The sequence below is a fragment of the Ciona robusta genome, chromosome 4, assembly GCF_009617815.1.
Source record: "Ciona robusta chromosome 4, ASM961781v2".
Classification (NCBI taxonomy): domain Eukaryota; kingdom Metazoa; phylum Chordata; class Ascidiacea; order Phlebobranchia; family Cionidae; genus Ciona; species Ciona robusta.
In genome coordinates this window covers 3,419,215-3,438,796 of record NC_143238.1, presented here as the reverse complement: position 1 = coordinate 3,438,796, position 19,582 = coordinate 3,419,215, and the positions used below count along the sequence as shown (strand labels likewise).

Here is a 19,582-nt window from a genome sequence, read left to right as displayed (position 1 = left end):
TGTTTTCGTAAGATATTTTGTACCGACAAAAACAACACGGTAAAGTAAAAATACGATAATATTATTACGTTATTGCGTAACACGCGTTTCTTATACGGCACCAGCTGTCAATCTTATTAACGATTATAGAAATCGTAGATTTTAGGAACACATGGGAAACAATAGAGATCTTAAACATAAGCAAAATTTACTCATTTGTTTTTTGTTTTGCAAACGTCTTAGCATTAGGAGTTGTCAAAATAAGAAATATATGAATTAGTTCACGTCTACAAGCGATATCTTTCAGTATTTCAGAAAAGGTAGATTCTGACTAATGTGCAATTTACAATCGAATGTAAATATGTCTGTGGTTTCGCCTGCGCGTGTACAACGAATGCTGTGTATGTGGTCATGTGGATGTTGTATAATGTTCAAAGTGTAATGTTTGGCAAATACACGTGCATACTTGCGTGTGTAGTGTATACCTCATGCGAGTTCAGATTCACACTACGTTGATCCGCCCGTGTGCTATGTCACGATGACAAGTAGATTATTATTTGTTCGTCTGAAATCTGAATGGTTATAAAAGCGGAAACGCAAAACTAACGTCTGCATTTATATATAAGTGGCATGCTTTGTGAATTTGTAATTAAAGTTTTGGTATTGCACCTCTGTTAGTATTTAAAATTGAAGTATAGCCTATGCTAAGGACCTATGCACATGTTCAAAGTTGTAGATTATAGTAGTTTATACATGCGTGCCTAAAATCGTTACAGTACTTGAGTTGAGTACTACATAAGTAATTTTTGTAGCTCATGTCTTTGTTAATGTTATAGCTGGTTGAACTGAAAATCTTAATATTTATAAATTATAGACCTATGTATCTGTTAAATAATATTCTAAATTAATATTTCATTTTTCTTATATAGGTGTATTGTAGAGAATTATAATAAAACTACAGAATGTCGTCAGGAAATCTACCAGCGATGGGAGCTGAGGAATGCTTGGCAAGGTTTAAGCGAGCTCTGTCCATGGGAATGATTGGAAAATCTCACATCTTTGTTGTTCTTGGTGCATCTGGTGATCTGGCCAAGAAGAAAATTATTCCGACCCTGTGGTGGCTCTACAGAGATGATTTGCTTCCAGATCATATCCACATTATTGGGTATGCAAGGTCCAAAATGTCAATTGCAGATATTCGAGCCAAGGCTTTTCCGTATATGAAAGTAAAGGATTCTGAGAAGGCAAAGCTGGATAGTTTTTTTGCCGCAATGAGTTATGTCCAAGGCTCGTATTCTGAGGAAGATGGATTTAAAAAGTTGGATACAGCAATCAAGGCATTCCACAATGGTAATAAAGCGAACCGGCTTTTTTATCTTGCCCTTCCACCAACTGTGTTTGCTGAGGTGACGCAGAACATCCATGACCACTGCTTTGAACACGAGGGGTGGAATCGTATCATTATAGAGAAGCCATTTGGTCGGGATTTCGATTCAAGTGCAAAGTTGTCAAACCATCTGTCCAGATTGTTTGATGAAAGTCAACTGTACAGAATAGATCACTACCTGGGTAAAGAAATGGTTCAGAACCTCATGGTGTTGAGGTTTGCTAATCGCCTTTTTGGACCTGTTTGGAATAGAGATAACATATCGAGTGTTCTCATCACTTTTAAAGAGCCGTTTGGTACAACAGGCCGAGGCGGTTATTTTGACAAGTTCGGAATCATTCGTGATGTTATGCAGAATCATTTGTTCCAAGTTCTCTGCCTTACAGCTATGGAGAAGCCAGCCAGTAATAACGCTGATGATATCAGAGATGAAAAAGTTAAAGTTCTCAAGTGCATAAGGCCGCTGAAACTTGATGATCTTGTGTTGGGTCAATATGTGGCAGATCCTGAAGGTACAGGAGATGCTAAGGAAGGATATCTGGATGATCCAACTGTCCCTAAAGGTTCAGTGACACCCACGTTTGCTGTTGGTAAGTTCAACATTTGCAACGAGCGCTGGGATGGAGTGCCTTTCATTCTTAAATGCGGCAAAGCTCTGAACGAACGAAAAGCTGAGGTCCGGGTTCAGTTCCGTGATGTCCCTGGTGATATCTTCTCTAATGGAGTGGTTAAGAGGAATGAGCTGGTGATGAGAGTGCAACCAAATGAAGCTGTCTACTGTAAGATGATGACTAAGTCACCAGGAATGAATGTGGAACCTGTGGAAACAGAGATGGATCTCAGCTACAATCTTCGATACAAGGACGTGAAGATGCCTGACGCATACGAACGTCTCATTCTTGATGTTTTTACTGGATCCCAACTCAACTTTGTACGAAGCGATGAGCTTTCGGAGGCATGGAGGATCTTCACACCAGTCCTGCATCAAATTGAGAATGAAAAGGTTAATCCGATTCCTTACAAGTATGGCACACGGGGACCAGAAGAGGCAGATGTGTTCATCAAAGCTGCTGGATTTCATTACTCGAGCACATACAAATGGGTGAACCCGAATCTGTGAACCTGCAGTTCATGACACTCTTAGTTTGCACTTACAATAACATCATAACTGTGTAACAACACTAACTACAAACTATCGAGCTATTTCTATTTTGTATAGAAAGACTGAACTGCCAGAAGGTGTAATTAAAGTCTTTCATCTTTTAAATTTGAGCCTAATGTGCATTTATTGTTGTAAAACAAAGGTACCGTAGTTAGTTTCACAAGACCAAACACTGGTAAAAATTGTTGCAAGTTCAAACTGTTAGTTAAGCTATGCAGGTCTGATTTTGTATTTAAAACCTTGTTTATACTGGTACCAGTCAGACATGTTAATTTGAAAATTTCATGATTTTTTTGCAAGATTGTAGTGACCCAGTGTTCAGTTGGAAAGTAACCTAGTATTGCTTGCTTAAGTTGTGTTGCATAATAGCTACATTCTGTATGTATTTTTTGTGTTAAACTTTCTGGTTTAAACTTCCATTAATGCCTAGTTGTGACAATGTCCGCAAATATATATTGCTTTATTTGACCTATTATGTAGATATATAACCATTTGTATGCAAGAGCATTATAGTTTGTGTTGTATTGTTTAATCTTTATAAGTGGATGTAGAAGTTCCTAACTTTAGTTGTAGTTCCAATGTAATAATATGCAGTAAAATATATATGTGTTTAGTCACCACACACCAATACTCATGTTTATATTACACTGGATTTATTTTCCCTATTTAGAGCAAAGGAAAAGTAGGTATAGCCTATACATAAGTAACCTTGTGTAGTAGAATACATTATGGAAGCTGGGGCTTGTGGTTTATGTCACAATAACAAAGCAAAATACACGTGCCCAAGATGTAACATTAGATACTGCATGTTGGATTGTTACAAGAGTGACAAGCATTCAGATTGTTCGGAACTTTTCTATAGGGAGTGCTTCATTGGGGAGATGAAGGATAGACATGTTTCTGATGAAGAGAAGATGAGACTTCTGGAAATGATTGAGAGGACTGAAGAGGAAAATCCAATTGAGGACTTCACTTTGGAGGATGATCTTGAAGAGAGGTTGAAGGACTTGAATGTGGAAGATTTGGGAGAAGATGAAATGGATGAGTTGTGGAGTAGACTCACTCTTCAGGAGCAGGAGGACTTCAAAGCAGCTGTGGCATCCGGATCACTCAGAGATGAACAGGGTCATCCTGTTGTACAATCCTGGGAGCCGTGGTGGTTGAAACATGAAAGTGGTCTGGTGAAGGAACTTGATGTATCATTATCATACAAGTCAACAAAACCGTGTTCCAAAGATCTAGCAAAGTCTCCATCGCCCTTGGTGGCTTTTAATCTGGTCAATGTTTTGTTTCCATATGTTGTATTTCAAAGAATATTCAACGGTTGTGGTGTAAGTGAATTTTGTGAAGAGTTTTCTAAATATTGTACAACCACGTCAGAATATCTGCTAAAAAATGTCAGTTTTCCATCTGCTGAAAAGGCGATTTCTGGGGCAACTGAAAAGTGTTTTGAGGCAGCAAATGCTTACCAAATTCAGGTCGAAAAAATGTTTTTTGTTGAATGTATTCAGGACGTCTCGCATCTCCTTATTGGTCCAGATCCGGAAAACAAAGAGCAATATGCTATTCAAGCAATATCTGATCTCAAACGTGGGTGCCAAAAATGCAGAAAACTTCTAAAAACTGAAATTGATGCTTTGGGCAGTAGTGTAGCCTGTGAACCCCTGAAAGAAAATCGGAAACTTTTGTTTCAAATCGTGAAAAAGCTTGAATACTTAATGTCCTACTGCAGCAAACATAATGAAATATTTTCGTTCTTATCAATTGAAGTCTCCGAGATTTACAAGAAGCGTTTGGATGAGGAAAAAGTTCAAACCGATTTAGAAACATCAGTGGAAAATTTGCGCAAGAAACCTGTTGAAAAGAAACCAACAAAAAATTTAATTGTTGAATTAGATTAGACATTTTTTGTTCCAGAAAATAATTATTATGCTCCTTTATTTTTAAAATTGTATTCATAAATTGTTCTGTCTTCTGTGTAAGTATACTGCCATTTTTAGTAGTAAGCAAGTTTCCTTTTTGGATTTATATAAGCTTATATTAGGGATGTGCCGAGCTCAAGTTTAAAATCTAGTTTCCTAGCGTCTCCCGTTTGACTATCTGTTGTTACAACTTCGGCACATCCCTAGCCCATAGGGTAGCTACCACGAGTTACACCTAGGCCAGAATAAAACGTTCATTCTTTTTGTATATTTTTGCCACTTATTTTTTAGATTTGTAAACGCTATGCAAAGTATACGAATATAAATAATGTCATCTACCACTGCTGTACATGCGCTGACAGAGAGGAAGCCATGGAAGGCAATCCCTGTCAAGATTGGAAAGTCAGCTCCTAGGTTTAACGACCTTATCGAGTTTGAAGAATTATCAGAATATGATTTGGTATGTAAAAATATAAGATTGTCATTTGTCATGCTATTTTACTAATAATATTACTCTTAATTTTCAATACACATAAATACATAATATGTTTTTTATTTCTGATTCATACATTTTTAAGGAGTTTTTAAGATTCATAAACGCTTTCATTTCTTTTATAGTATTTCCAAGACTTGGTTTAAGATATTTCTTTAAAATTTGCCATAAGCCACTCCGTGTTTTCTAAACCTATAAGGTGTACCAGCAATGTATCCCTTATTAGAATAAACAGTAAAAAACTAAATACAGACTACATCAATAACAATACTTTCTTTATTATTATTTTTTACAGGTTGGAGCTTTTGACAATGAACCAATAAAACCAATCACAAATTTACCCAAGAAAAAAAAGAATTTAAGAAAACAGGAAAGATTAAACAAACTCAAATCATTAAAAGAACCTGAAAAGGTAGTTGTTGATAAAACAACAACCGAACTGCCTGAACACACTACAGATCAAAATAATAAAGATGTTATTGAAAAAATTACAACTGTAAACAATAACGAAAACAATGTAAAAGCGAAAAAGAGGAAAAACAAAACTAAACCGAACAAAAAATCCAAAAAAGCAAAATTAAATTCTGGAACTCAAATAGAAGAAACCAATGAAGAAGAAAACGAAGACATTTTATCCACAGTTGACATGAGTGCTTGGCAGAATCTTTATGTTCCAGAAACTGTTTTAAAGGCATTAGCAGAGCTTAGGTTTACAAAACCTATGCCAATACAAGAACAGGTAAAATTGCAACATAAATCATTAATATTGTTTTTTTCTCTTATTAATAGTGGTACCCACATATAAAGCCGTTTGTATGTCTATTTATATATATATGAGATTGTAATTTCATTGTATTTTAAATAAATGAAGCTGTTCTCTGTGTTATTTTATGCATTCAAAAAATATTGTGCGATTTATTAGTTTTTTTATATAATTTTTCAAAAGTTGTCTATTTCTGTGTAAGCAACTGTACTAACTATATTTATTATATGTATACATATATACTTAACAATATTTTTGTTGCAGTGTATACCTGTTGCCATCCGTGACAAACGAGACATCTTAGGAGCTGCAGAGACGGGAAGTGGGAAGACGTTGGCATTCGGGATTCCTCTCCTGCATCACTTGATGGAAGATAGGGAGAGAAATTTATTGGAAAACACGGAAAATGCGGAAATTGATGAGGTAGATTTGTGTTTTTCTGCATATTGTTGGTTTTCTTTGTTTTATGTTTGATTTTTTTGTGTGATGGTGGGTACTGACTACTGATAATATATAAATGAGATTTGCTTTGATCGTTGTTAAAAGCAATTCGAAATTTTGATTTAGATTTGTCATTTTTCTGTCATTTTGAAAGTGAGCGAATTATATTAAGTATTTGAGTTTGAGCATTAACAATATTATTTTACTGTAACAACCATGCGTTTGCTTTTAATTATTTTTTTTTGTTTTAACTTTCTATTGAAATGACTTCAAATCATTTTTCAGCCAAGTATTTTTCCGCATATAATATATATACACTAAACATTCTTTACAGGATGATGAACACATGAGTGACTTTGAAGATGCTGAACCAGTTTCAAAAGAAGAAATTGAAGAAACGCAACCGACCAAAGCTCTACCAGCACTTGTATTAACACCAACGAGAGAATTAGCCATACAGGTACAGGTGGACGAGGTGGTGTATAATGAATGTAATGGTGGGGAAATGATCCAATGTATTGAATGAGCATTAGCATGACATGACTGTGTTTAACTAGTGCAGGCATTACATTCTTAGTAGGATTTTTACACTATAAAATATTATGTATAATAAAAAAGTTAGGAATTTTTTAATTTAAAGCAATATTTGTTTTTATTAAATCAATAAATCTGCACTTTTTTGGTAGTTTTTTTTTATATAAATGTAAAGTAATAATTTTTCCATTTAAAATAAGTTTTTGATGATATTTTAGTGTTTTTTTTACTGTTTATATTTCTGATAATTTAAAAAGTTTACCCAATCATTGATTGCATATCAGGTAAAGAAGCACTTGACACAAGTTGCCAAACACACTAAACTATGGTCAACAGTGGTGGTTGGTGGAATGGCTCAACAAAAACAAATCCGGTTGTTAAACAAGGAACCAGATATTGTCATTGCAACTCCTGGAAGATTGTGGGAATTATTAGAATCGGGTAGGTAGGCTGCAAAGTGTTGTTTGTGCATAGCAATCTATTTGGTTGACATGTTGATTTTTTGTGGTTTTAATAGGCACATACCAGTATTTAAGTTTAACCTATGCCTTAAACAAATGCATTTAATAACACTCATATAATGCATATCAAGGTAACACATATTATATATATTATAATATCTTTTATAAATAGTTTTAAACAGATAAATTTAAAAACAACATTAGGATAATACATTTCAATATTCAAGATAGCATATATACATAATGCCTCTTTTAAACAGTTTTAAACAGATGCATTTAAGATGATACATTCAAGGTAACATATATATATATATAATGTCTATATAAACAGTTTGAAATAAACAGGTTTATTTAACTCAAAACAAAAAAAACTTAAAACCATACATTTTATTGTAACATATACAGCGTATCCTCTATTTCCTTTTGTAAGCAATTTTAAACAGATGCATTTAAAAACATTAACAAGTAGTTTAACAGCAGGTATACTCAAACTTGTGTTCTACATTCATATGTTTCACTGCTCTGTAACCTGCTATTATATATTGCATCCATTATTGTACAGTGTGTCACCCCTATTTATGTACTTAGCAAACCCTCATTAAATCTTATACTTAAGATTTGTAATGTCCTTTTAATGTATATGTAGTTTTGTATACCATACCACACAAAATGCATGCCTGTTAATGTTGTTTATAAGCACATAATGTTGCAAGTAAATAGGGTTTATATAATTCTACATTATATAATTTTAAACACACTTACGAATAATCAGAAGGCAATGAAACATCCCCCCCAATTTAATAGTAAAACATTCTTTATGTTTCCCAAATACCTAGTTTTAAAATTTGTATTCAAAAGTCTGGTGTTTGTGTCAAACAGAAATTTCCAAAGCACACAAAAAAGTCACAATATCGACATAACATACTGATACAGTATGGCACAACTTTTGCATTATTTAGTTTCTGGTAAAAATGTACCCCCTCCTCACTAAAGAGTTCAAAGACCATTATTATCTTAACAACTCCATTTTTTTATTATGTGACTTACTTGGTAATGCATGCTTAATGAAATTCCCCCCCCCAGGTCACCCATACTTATCCACCATCCACAAACTTCGATATCTTGTGATCGATGAAGCGGATCGTATGCTCGAACACGGACATTTTGAAGAACTCAACAAACTACTTGAAGTTATTAATCTAAAAAAATCTAAAACGGTGAGTATGTGTGTACACTGTACATGGGGCAGTTAACTTTTTGTTAAGGATTTCTCATTTTGTGAAACCCTTTTTGTTAAACATAAGCTTTTTATTATATGTTTGTTAAAATATTTTGTTTGTACTTAAAAATATTTTTATACTTATTCTTCTGAAAAATTATATTTTTGGACATTATTTAACTATGTTTACAGAGAAATTGACCTCTTTATGGGTAAAATACTACAGTGAGACCAAATTGCCCCATTATCCGGTCACATTAATGTAGTTGTAATAATATTTAATATTTTATTTTAACACGTATTTATTACGATTTTTGTGTTTACTATGACCTTTATTTTAACTCTTTAAAGTATCACCATTCTCTAAACAATTATTTTATTATTAATGTTTTTCTCAATTTCTATGTTCAATGTTATGCTTGAGTGGTTTTGTAATCCTATATAAGCTGAGTTTGTGTATTAGAGTATCATTCTAATATTACATGCATTGGAGCAGGAGGTCTTGTTATTTGGTGTGACCTTGAATGACCTTTAATCAATTTTCAGTATCTGTCCCACCTAATCTTTACATAACCATCTACACACAGAAACGTCAAACCTTCATATTCTCTGCCACTCTCACCACTGTACATTTTACTCCAAACCGACCAAACTTTCCAACTCAAGCATCATCTAACACCAAGGATACCAAACTATCAAAGCTAATGAAGAAGATAGGGGTTCGGAACAAACCGTTTGTTGCGGACTTGACTACTGTAAGTTGGCTGTCTCAACTTTAATGTAACTTGTTTTTTCTTTGTGTGGATAGAAAACCACAGTCGTTGGTGCAAATAACACGGGTGTTCTGTTTCATACACCTCATGCCAGCTTACGGGTTATTAAGTATGTAACTTTTTCGCCGATTGTTTCATTTCTGTATGGCTGACAATGTTGACAACCCATTAGTGGCTACTGGATTGGAGCAATTGCTGTTATGTGTCTTGCTCAAGTACATACACAACTCAAGGACGCACACACCCAAGGTCGCTCTAATGAACCTTGAACCCATAATATCTGGGTTAGACCCTTGAACCCAAATCTCTGGTTAATAAAATCAGTGTGAATGTAAGATATTAAACATTAATGTACAAAGTAAATGATTATATCATGTGTTTAACTACTAGTGCAAATATATTTTTTCCTGTTTACAAAAAATCTTATTTATCCCCTTTAATTTTTTTACAGAAAAAACTTACAGCTGAGAAATTATCTGAAGCAAAAATAATTTGCCAACCAAAGGAAAAGGATTTTTATCTTTACTATTTCATTAAATCACATCCTGGTCGTACTTTGGTAATATAACTGTTTTATAGCTTGTGTATATACTTTTAATTCTGTATTACCTGTTTTGAATGCAAAATATGTGCTGGTTACTGCTGGACTAACAAACGACGTATGTAGAACTAAAATTTGTTTGCAATTTGTTCCAGTCATTTAAAAAACGCTGAACAGCAAACTTAATGTAACTAATTTAATTTGCGCATTTATTATAGGCAAACCCAGTGTAGTTATTAGGTATTTATATTTTTAAATAGTTTTATAAGTTTTAGTACTTATTGTGTTAATATAAACCAATATTTTTTCCTATCATAATCTAGTTAAAATATGTTATTCTCTTTGTAGGATGAAAAGGTGAATACATAGCAACATGCACCAATATTAAATTTATATTTTTATCTTTTGATCCTATGTAGATCTTCACGAACAGCATCGATTGTATCTTCCACCTCTCGGGAGTCCTTGATGCTCTCGGATGCAATCCTCTTCACATCCACGCGAAGATGCAGCAGCGACAAAGATTAAAACATCTCGATCGTTTCCAGGAAAATCCGAATGCGATCATGATCGCAAGTGATGTGGCTGCAAGAGGTGAGAAGTAAATATCATTTTCAAATAAAAGTCTTATTTATGAAGGATAAAATTAGATTTGGAATGAGGGAATTTTTTCTTGTTTTTTGGGGATATTTTTTTATTCAAAAAAATTTTGTTATTTATACTTTTGAATTTTTAGTAAATATATTAATTTGTTCTCTACTAATACTGTTTAGCTGTACTTTATACTTTTTGGGAATAAAAATATATAAAATACAGGCAAAGCAACTTGTTTTTAAGTTCTACTTTTCAATTATTTTCAGGACTTGACATACCTGGTGTAAAATATGTGATTCACTACCAAGTACCTCGTACCATGGAAACTTATATACATAGAAGTGGAAGGTCAGCCAGATCTGGTAAGAAACTGATAATTCTAATTCAATAACATGCAAGTCATGCATATTGTGTTTTGTATGAGTTGAAATCCAATGTAGAAGAAATGATTGAATTTTTTTAAATTGGAATAACATTAAACTCTCCGATTTTTGTTCCTTTGGGGTTTTATAATTCAGTTAAACTGTCATGTACACATTTCGTTGTTTTACATAAATTGACAAAAAATAATAAAATCAATTGCTCAATCACAAATGGCATGCGTTTGGGTTTTTTTTTCTGGGTGAAAAATATTTTTATAAACAAATTTACTTGTTATTTTTAGGTGAGGATGGTTTAAGTTTGCTCTTCGTGAGTTCGGATGAAATGAGCTTCTACAAACGCATCTGTAGATCCCTGGATAAAGAGGATGGTCTCCCTCTCTTCCTCATCAATGATAGTTACATGGCTGCTATAAGGAAGATGGTGACCCTGGCAAGGGAAGTGGATTCGCTTTCACATAGGGAGAAAAAGGTTAGTCGTTGGTATATAATAAGTTGGGGCGAGATGGTCCATGTTTTGATAAGTTGGGGTAAGATGGTACATGGTCTGTTTTTTTATGATATGAATTGCTTTTGTTTTTTGGCATTACAGTATATCTGATTTATCAAAACACACTGCAGTACACAATGAATATGTTCTTTGTGAATTGTTAGTTTGTTAAAAACTCTCAGTTTTACAATTTTTACGTTCAAAACACTGGTTTTGCAATTTTTACATTAAAAATCTGGATTTGCAAACTTTACATTTGATAATACAAGCGGTTGTTTCATTAACGCATTGCTGTAGGTTCGTTTGCATAACGACTGGTTCAGCAAAGCTGCCGCAGCCATGGATATGGATATAGATGACGACATGCTGCTTTCAACGGATAACAGGAGTGACAAAACCCAGCTGTTGAAATCGAAAAGGCAACAGCTTAGCGCTTTGCTGAAACGACCGATTTTTCCCAAAGGTTTTTCAGGTATGGATTTTTATACTGTGTATTTGCAATTTTTCGGTGACCGATTGCTTTTTGCGGTTAAAAAACAAAATGTTTAGAATTCACGGTAATTTTATAAAAAGCTGTGTTATACCAACGTTCTGCGAGCATTAAAAGTAATTGCCGGAACACCAGGCTTTAGGTCCTGTTCTTTATTGCCTGGCCGAGGCCCAAGGGCTACCTCGTTTTTATAATTTATTATTACTACCTACATCGCTACACGCGTCGCTTTAAGCCCGGTATTTCCAAATCCAATAATTTTCCTTTTTTGAATAATCTTTTCCAGGAAAATTCATCACGAAAAGCGGGGAGCTGCGGTTGCCAGGGATTCTTAATGGGAAATCCCAGAACGTGTTTGGAAAATCGATGACTGGGAAAAAATAAACGAAATTTTCTTTTCGTACATATCTTGTCGTATAGCCACTCGTCGTCTGCTGCTATTTTAGCAAGAATCTTGACAAAAAAGCCTTTGTTTTAACTCAAGGTTTTGATAAGCTGTTTTGGCGGTTGTGTTAAATAGAGAAGAGATTTTTGGTGCTTTTGAGGATCGACGAATTTAGGCGTCTCGTCCACTTGCAAATTAAGGAACTCGAATAAACAAACCGTTTTTGATCGTTTTCTATTTTATTGAAATCTGCAACGCACAGCGAACTCAATATCAGTGATTACAAAATACGACACGGAACGTTTCATTAGCGGAGGCAGTGGTAGGTAAAAAGCGGGCATGGTAAGTACTTCTTAAAACAGGAGTAAACAATGCCTTTAAATACTAAGCATGCGACAATGCATACACTTTGCGGTGGCTAAATAATGTTTGCCTCTGTACCTTCGAAATCCGTATACAAGCCCACATACTAGGACAATCAAGACCAACACGCCAAATATTGCTCCGATTATAACTGCTCTGGTGGTGACAATTGGTATGTGATTTTTCTCAACCACAATTGTTGCATTGGCTGTTCCTCTTGAACTGCGTATCTCCGCTGTGTAAGTGCCGTAGTCGCTCGGAGAAAGGTTCCTGTGATCGGAAAGCACCGCGTTGAAGAAATTAAAATTCCTGCCAGACTTTAAACTGATTAAAGCGTAGATTTAAAGCTGATCGATAAAGTCTGATATTAAGGAATCGATCGTTCTGATTCAAAAACAAGTCTCGAAAAATTGGCGAAAACACTGCTGGCCTTTTACGCACACGTATATAACTCACTTGATCACAAGCTTCATTTTAATTTTTCGGTTCAAAGCATCCGCCTCTTGCTCCCGGGTGGGCGGCTGATGAAAGCATTGCGGTTTTGTGATCTTCCTTCAAATTAAACCGAAATTAAAAGTTATCGTTGTCGTGTTTGGCTTTCATTTGGCGTTCGGTGCCGCCAGGAGCCTAATATTGCGTCGTACCGGTATTTCCCGGCCGGACATAATGCGCAAAAGACAGCTCCGGGGCGGAATTAAGTTGTGAGTGCTGTGTACTTCACGGCCGATGCTAAACAAGCCGAAATTAATTTCATTCAAGAAAAATTCCATTTATGATTGTCATTCTAAAACCTAAACAATGCTAAAAAGTTTCTTGATTTCTCAATTGCTTGCACGGCTTATGCCTCTCCAGCAATTGATCTCTGCAATTCTATATCACAGACAACGGTTTAGTTTAGCTAACGTCACTCCGAGGTTCTGTGCCTCAAACCACAAATTTCCTCAGAACCGCAAAGTCGATTTTCTATATTTATCCAAATGGCTGTCGGCGAAGATATCTGAGTGATCACTTACATTTCGCAATCGATTTTATCAATCATTATCTGACTTCGACTCCTTGGCCGAGCTCCCCTGCCGTAATCCCGACATACAATGTTGTTTTCCCCACCCACCTCTTCCTGTATAAAAAAAAACGTTGTCATATGACACGTTTAAACTGGTACGAGAAGTAAACAATTTTCCGGACACTAATAACCAATTAGTCACAATTCCTGCCAAGCCGAATTTTTAAACACCGATTTGCAATTACAAATAATCTGAAAACATTTTCTTAAAGGACCGATAATTGGAAAATAAAATTGCATGTTCAACGTATATGCTTTTGTACAATTTTCACAAAAGCAAGCCGCATTTAAATAAGCCATATATAAAATCTTGGCATGGCATATAGCTTAGGGCGATTAATGTTCCTTTATTGAAAATCCCCTAGTTTTGTATATTATCTTGCCAATCTCTTAAAAACTTTTCTTCCCGCAATGTTTGTTGGTTAAACCGCCTAATTTAATAATTACAAAATAAATTAAGGGTTGAAACAAGTCATATTTTTCTGTTTTGTTATCTCCACTTGTTAGTAGTACACATATAGTATTTACAAAAATCCTTATACCCTTCTTAAATTTCAAAAAAAAAGATATAAAAATACTAATATGTGCCTTAAATTTATTACCGCATCGTACCATAAATTTAGTTTAATACATCCAAGAAACTTAATGCCATCACCTTTCTCCAAGATGAAGTGAAATGTATGTCGCCTACCCCTTCAAGTCCCCCTCTTGCTTCGCACTCAACCTCAGCGTCCGAACCCAGTGTCACCTTGATTATATTGTGCGAGCAAACTAATGTAGTTTTCCCGAAATTCTTTGGAGCTAAATAGGGGGAAAAAAATTTGTGCGTTGTGTTATTTCCTCTCTATAAATTTTCGTTACATACTTAGTATAGTAGGGTGGGGTAAAATGGGACAAGACAAGTTGTTATACTCCATTTATTGTTCCAATTGTTGATCAACAAAGACTATTTACAGAATTATAAACCCGTAGCTCCGTGACTCCAAAAGAGCGTTGTTAGTTGTTTAAAACACGATTAGGAAATATGACATTTTGATAGCGGTATCCCATCTTACATCACAGCATATAATGAATATAATTTCGTACTCGTTTTTACATTTTTTTCATGTACACGTATATTGAACGTATATGATTTTACCAATAATAAAGATAGAAAATGGTAATGAATGTAAGTCATGTTTTATCAATAACGAACATAGAAGTGAAAGGTTAAAAATGACATTCATTTGCATCTTGTAAAACGCAAGACGAAAGTGATGGATTAACTAACGGTAAATCACAACAACTTCTACATACTTACGTTTCACGCAAGCTGTATAGTGAACTGCATATCTTGTCATTTGGTTGTATGTTACAGCGCATGTATAGACACCTGCATCGGCGTAATCCCAGCCCCCAATGCGTATCTGTAAACACATCGTTTAATAAAATATTTCAGATTTACATAAAGTATAAAAACACATTTTAATAAACAGCTTAATTAGTCTAAATGACGATTAAAGCATTAGATTGGAAAATTAACTATTATAGGGTGGGGGGAGACGGACACTTTTAGCACATAATATCCCAATTTCCTGATCGTGTATTAAACAATTAACACCGGTGTATGAGGGTCGTGAAGATACGGTTTTATAATTCTTTGATTGTTCTTTGTTTACTACCAAATGGGACGAAAAAATAGAATAAAAGGTGTCCCATCTTCTCCCACCCCGTACTATAAATGTAACTTTACCCCATGTCCGATAGCTACTGTTGTGTTCGGTAGTTTGTCCCCACAATTACGTAACCATTTCGTAGTTATGTTGTTTGTGTAGATCTTCGGCGCTGTACTTTGTGGAACTGCAAATCCAAATAAACCAACCGTACAAAGTTATGATAACAACTTTAATCGCATTCACATACCTACGCAGGTAAAGTGAGACGATTGTCCGTGCGCCATTCGCGTTGATGCGTGTTGCGTTGTGCGTGAGGACTCTTCGCAAGTTGCGTTCGGGGATTCGGTCAAAACCAAATGAACGTTTACCATCCAACATTGATTGTCAGCTAACTGTAAAAGACATCAACAGTTAAAATGTTTATTACTTTAAAAATCGAAAAGAAATACATATAGCAGGATTGGGGAAGATTGGGCATCTTTTTATTCTGTTTTCTCGATTCATTTTGTAGTAAACAAAGAATATTCAAAGAATTATAAAACCATATTCTCGCGGCTCCCATAGACCGTTGTTATTGTTTAAAACACAGGATGTTTGAATAATATGTGCTAAAGGTGTACCGTCTTCCCCCAACCTACTATAAGACATAAAAAACTTCGTAAATGGCTGCGTTTTTTTATTTCAACTTTTATAACGAAGCTTAAAACAATATACATAAGTGTTATTGTAGCTGCCATAACTCTTTGTACGCCAGTACGAGTAACTTAACCTACATTTTGTTTTTTTTTCGTTCAAGCTGTCACGACAGACTTTAAATAATTGATAGGGTATATAGAACCTGTAGAACTATAGAGTAATTGGTTGAACTGTTATCTTTCACGTCTCCAACTGCATATTCTGGCATTGAATCGTAGTCGAAGTATCCGTCTTCGTCACTGTTGTATGTTTCATTCAATACTACAAGTTTCTTGCTTCGATCAATGATAATACACTGTATGAAAATGTGGCGGTTTGGTTTCCTAAAGTCCTTTGTGTTATTGTGTTAACCACAATGAATTGGAGCGTGTACAATATGCATGTTATGACATAACAATTCCCAGTTTCCAAGACAATGACACTTCGTTGTAAACAGACGAAGGCTGGTATAAAGTGGGTTGGGGTAAGATGGGACGTGTTTCTAAAGGTTTCCTATCTTACCCAACAGTACTATATATATATAAACAGATAAGGTAAGCACAAGTTTAATCAAAAATATTTTCCAATTGCTACATATAAAGTACTGTGGCTCAAAACAGTTACTGTTCAGCAGATAATATCCCATATTTCTTCGTGTTTTTAACAATTAACAACGCTCTTTTTAGGCAAGGATACAGGTCTATAGTTCTGTAAACATTTCATGTTTGCTACCAAATGGGACGAAAAAAACATGAAAAACTGAAAAAATAACCAGCATGCGTCTTAAACAAAAACAATTACCTGAACGTAAGTTTGATCTTCGCCGTCATACAGTTCTGACATAGATCCTTCGCTACAAGATAAGGTAAACGGCCACCCTATGTGAACCTCGATCTCCTTATCCCCTTCACTGCTACAGTTTTGGGAAACTCCTGTAATTTTTTGCTACAGTAAAAAAAGTAAACAAAATAATACCTAAGTATCTGCCTGATCATATATTAAATATTTAACAATGGCCAATGGGGGTTGTGAGGATACGGATTTATAAATCTCTAAATGTTCTTTCTAATGCGACGAGAAAAATCGAATAAAAGGTGTTCCATCTTTCCCAGCCTATACAAATTGTGGGCCAAGTTATGCATATATACAGCAAGGCACACTTCGATTGGTCTTCGCCGATATGCTAACTAAAGGATGCAATCGATTAGGCAGCACTTTATTTAATTAACATTTAGCGGACGGTGGATATATATATTCTTTTACACGATCACCGCTATAATACGGTATAGGCGATTCGACATAAAAATAAATTATGATTCATGTAAATTGGCCGAATACATTAAATATACATTAAGGTACTTACCGTAACCCGGCTCTCCCAGTACGTAGCTAATTGTATCCAGCACACAACATAAAAAGGCATACAAAGCTATCATACGCATTTTCATTTAAATTCCGTCTAAACAGTTTTAAAAAGAAATAACTGTTTTATAAATTGCAGTCTATACCAACTAATAATACGATTTCTCTCTCTTTGATTATAGACTTTAAGAGTCTAGAATTACAATTTAATATTTAGCTCTATCGCGTACCCGTTGAAAAAGTTTTTTTGACGCACAAATTACGAGGCTAATTGAGACGTAAAATGGCCATCACGATTTACACGATTTCTGCAACGTAATCAAGGTCGAACGAGTGCCACGCGACGGGTCGAATACGTTCGTTTAATTAAGCGGGTCTATACTAATTTTGGTTCAAGCCACTTATGTTTTACTACCTCGTTGCTTTAAACATCAGCCTTTTACCTCCACAGATAAAACTTTCCATAAAGACTTTTTTTAATTTTCTGTTTAAATTTTTAGCTAAATTTTCTTTTTGCAAATTTTGCACACGGTGACATTAAAACCAAAAAAACAGATAAAATTTAGACGAAAACGGTATATCCTTGATATTCTGCTCTTTTCACAAACCACTTGTTTCATCCAGACTGAACTCCAGGTTGCTGCAAGCGCTTTAATATAGAAGCTCGGATAACAAGCGCGCTGCGTGAGTTTGCCGTCACGAGTGTCGGGAATTCCCAGCCGACTCAATTGTAAACAATACGCGTCTGATGCTAGCAGACGACCTATTATTCAGCATATCTCGAAAATTTTCAACTAATGTAATACTTTAAACTTCGGCCCCGTTTTTCATATTAGTATATAGAGTGGGAGAAGATGGGACATCTTTTTATTCAAATTTCTCGTCCTATATTTGATAGTAAATAAAGAACATTCAAAGAATTCTAAAACCGTACCCTCACGACTCTCATGGACCGTTGGTAATTGATTAAAACACGATCAGGATATTCGGATATTACGTGCTAAAGGTGTCCCATCTTACCCCACAGTATTGTACATATTTAAAGTATGTATATTAAAATGTCTGTAATACTTTTTCATATAAACTTCACATTGGTCAAAGAACGCTTTCTAAACTCTGAAATGTTAGGTTTATTTTTCTACCTAACACTAGACTGTCCAGCTTACAATTGCTGTAAAGCATTGCAAATAATATCTGTAACTATTGGTCTATATGGACTTACATGACTACCTTTTATATACGTGCTGGTGCTACGATTAACGCAAACGACCATGTATTTATATCCAGGCCTGCAACGAACGTATTACGTATATATAAGTACATTTGAGTATAAAAAAGTTAATCGCTTTTTGACCCCAACAGCTTGTTGTTCTGCTATATCTTGTTGGTGCTGATTTGGAAACTTCGCGGGTTCGCGTCGCGGCGATACGACAGAAAAATAAAATTTGTTCAGAAAAGCAAACCCCTTCGGCGATCCGAGAAATGCGAGATGGTATTTCTTGTTTTGTGTGTGAGGTTTTGTTATTACTGGGCTACAATAAAAAGTTTTTTATCACCTCAAAATTCATGGAGTTTTTTTTACATAATTCGTCATATCACGGATTTAAAATGCGGGCACTTAGTGTTACGCAATTTTTATTCTGGTTAAATCTTTAACCCGAAACCTGCCCGCGGTAGAAAATAAGGTGCCAATCACCACTGATTTGGTAACAGTCGGTGCCGCCTATATTTAATTAGAGCACCTATATGATTGTTGGGTTTATAGAAACTAAATAAATTCGCGTAGTTTTTCTTGAGTCGGTGGTAGGCCTTGTCTAGTAAGTGTCAACTTTGTTAACGCGTTATTTCCACTCCCCGTCGTATAGCGAAAGCATGCATGCAAAGCGTGGAAATCCCACTCGAAAAATTTGCGTAATCTATATCTGCATGCCGGTACGAATCCATTACCATTACATGGCGAAGTTATTTTCGATTTTGATTTGCATGGTTTAAAAAAGGTTCGTGCAAATATATACACGCAACACTCATTGATTAATCGAATCGGGACGCACAAAAATAATAAACAAATTATTTCATGTTTCCATTTCACGAATTCAGTATAGCATAACTATATATGAAAACGTATACACGCGTCTTTTCAACTTTCGAGGTATATTTAACCCAATGAAAATTTGTCTTTCGTTGTTGTTTAGTTCCTATAAAACATCGCATTCCAATCAGTAATGATTACTGCTGCTGCACCCCGCTTTTTGTAAATTGCTGTATGCCTCGTCTTAGTGGACTACACCAGCTGTATACTGTTGTAGTCGGTATACACAATTTCCTAAACTACACCACTGAAAGTCTAGTTTATATTAAGATGCACTACATCAGGCGATAATTTAAGACTCTTAAAAGTATAATACAAAGTATTACTGGTGTGGATTTAACAACTGAAGCAAAACTTGACG

At 35.0% G+C, this 19,582-nt stretch overlaps 4 protein-coding genes across 4 annotated transcripts; 3 read left to right on the top strand and 1 right to left on the bottom strand.

Moving 5' to 3' along the window:
• The first annotated feature begins 888 nt into the window (after nucleotides 1–888).
• On the top strand, nucleotides 889–2,715 carry LOC149736706 (glucose-6-phosphate 1-dehydrogenase-like). The gene has a single exon (XM_089876390.1). The coding sequence runs from the start codon at nucleotides 942–944 to the stop codon at nucleotides 2,484–2,486; it is 1,545 nt and encodes a 514-aa protein (XP_089732516.1). The 5' UTR covers nucleotides 889–941; the 3' UTR covers nucleotides 2,487–2,715.
• Nucleotides 2,716–3,250: 535 nt separating this feature from the next.
• LOC149736705 (zinc finger HIT domain-containing protein 2-like) lies at nucleotides 3,251–4,742 on the top strand. Its single transcript, XM_089876402.1, has one exon. It carries the CDS (start codon nucleotides 3,257–3,259, stop codon nucleotides 4,427–4,429), a length of 1,173 nt encoding a protein of 390 aa, XP_089732528.1. The 5' UTR covers nucleotides 3,251–3,256; the 3' UTR covers nucleotides 4,430–4,742.
• Nucleotides 4,740–12,241, top strand: LOC149736704 (ATP-dependent RNA helicase DDX24-like). Its single transcript, XM_089876363.1, has 13 exons — nucleotides 4,740–4,910; nucleotides 5,239–5,682; nucleotides 5,971–6,129; nucleotides 6,482–6,607; nucleotides 6,966–7,122; nucleotides 8,226–8,359; nucleotides 8,949–9,116; nucleotides 9,586–9,693; nucleotides 10,095–10,269; nucleotides 10,536–10,631; nucleotides 10,934–11,121; nucleotides 11,437–11,611; nucleotides 11,916–12,241. The coding sequence occupies exons 1-13, from the start codon at nucleotides 4,779–4,781 to the stop codon at nucleotides 12,011–12,013; spliced, it is 2,160 nt and encodes a 719-aa protein (XP_089732489.1). The 5' UTR covers nucleotides 4,740–4,778; the 3' UTR covers nucleotides 12,014–12,241.
• On the bottom strand, nucleotides 12,235–18,536 carry LOC149736703 (uncharacterized). The gene is made up of 10 exons (XM_089876396.1): nucleotides 17,134–18,536; nucleotides 16,572–16,702; nucleotides 15,934–16,086; nucleotides 15,343–15,487; nucleotides 15,173–15,279; nucleotides 14,741–14,846; nucleotides 14,096–14,241; nucleotides 13,391–13,494; nucleotides 12,834–12,929; nucleotides 12,235–12,647 (listed from the first exon to the last, which is right to left on the bottom strand). The coding sequence occupies exons 1-10, from the start codon at nucleotides 17,216–17,218 to the stop codon at nucleotides 12,392–12,394; spliced, it is 1,329 nt and encodes a 442-aa protein (XP_089732522.1). The 5' UTR covers nucleotides 17,219–18,536; the 3' UTR covers nucleotides 12,235–12,391.
• Nucleotides 18,537–19,582: the final 1,046 nt, after the last annotated feature.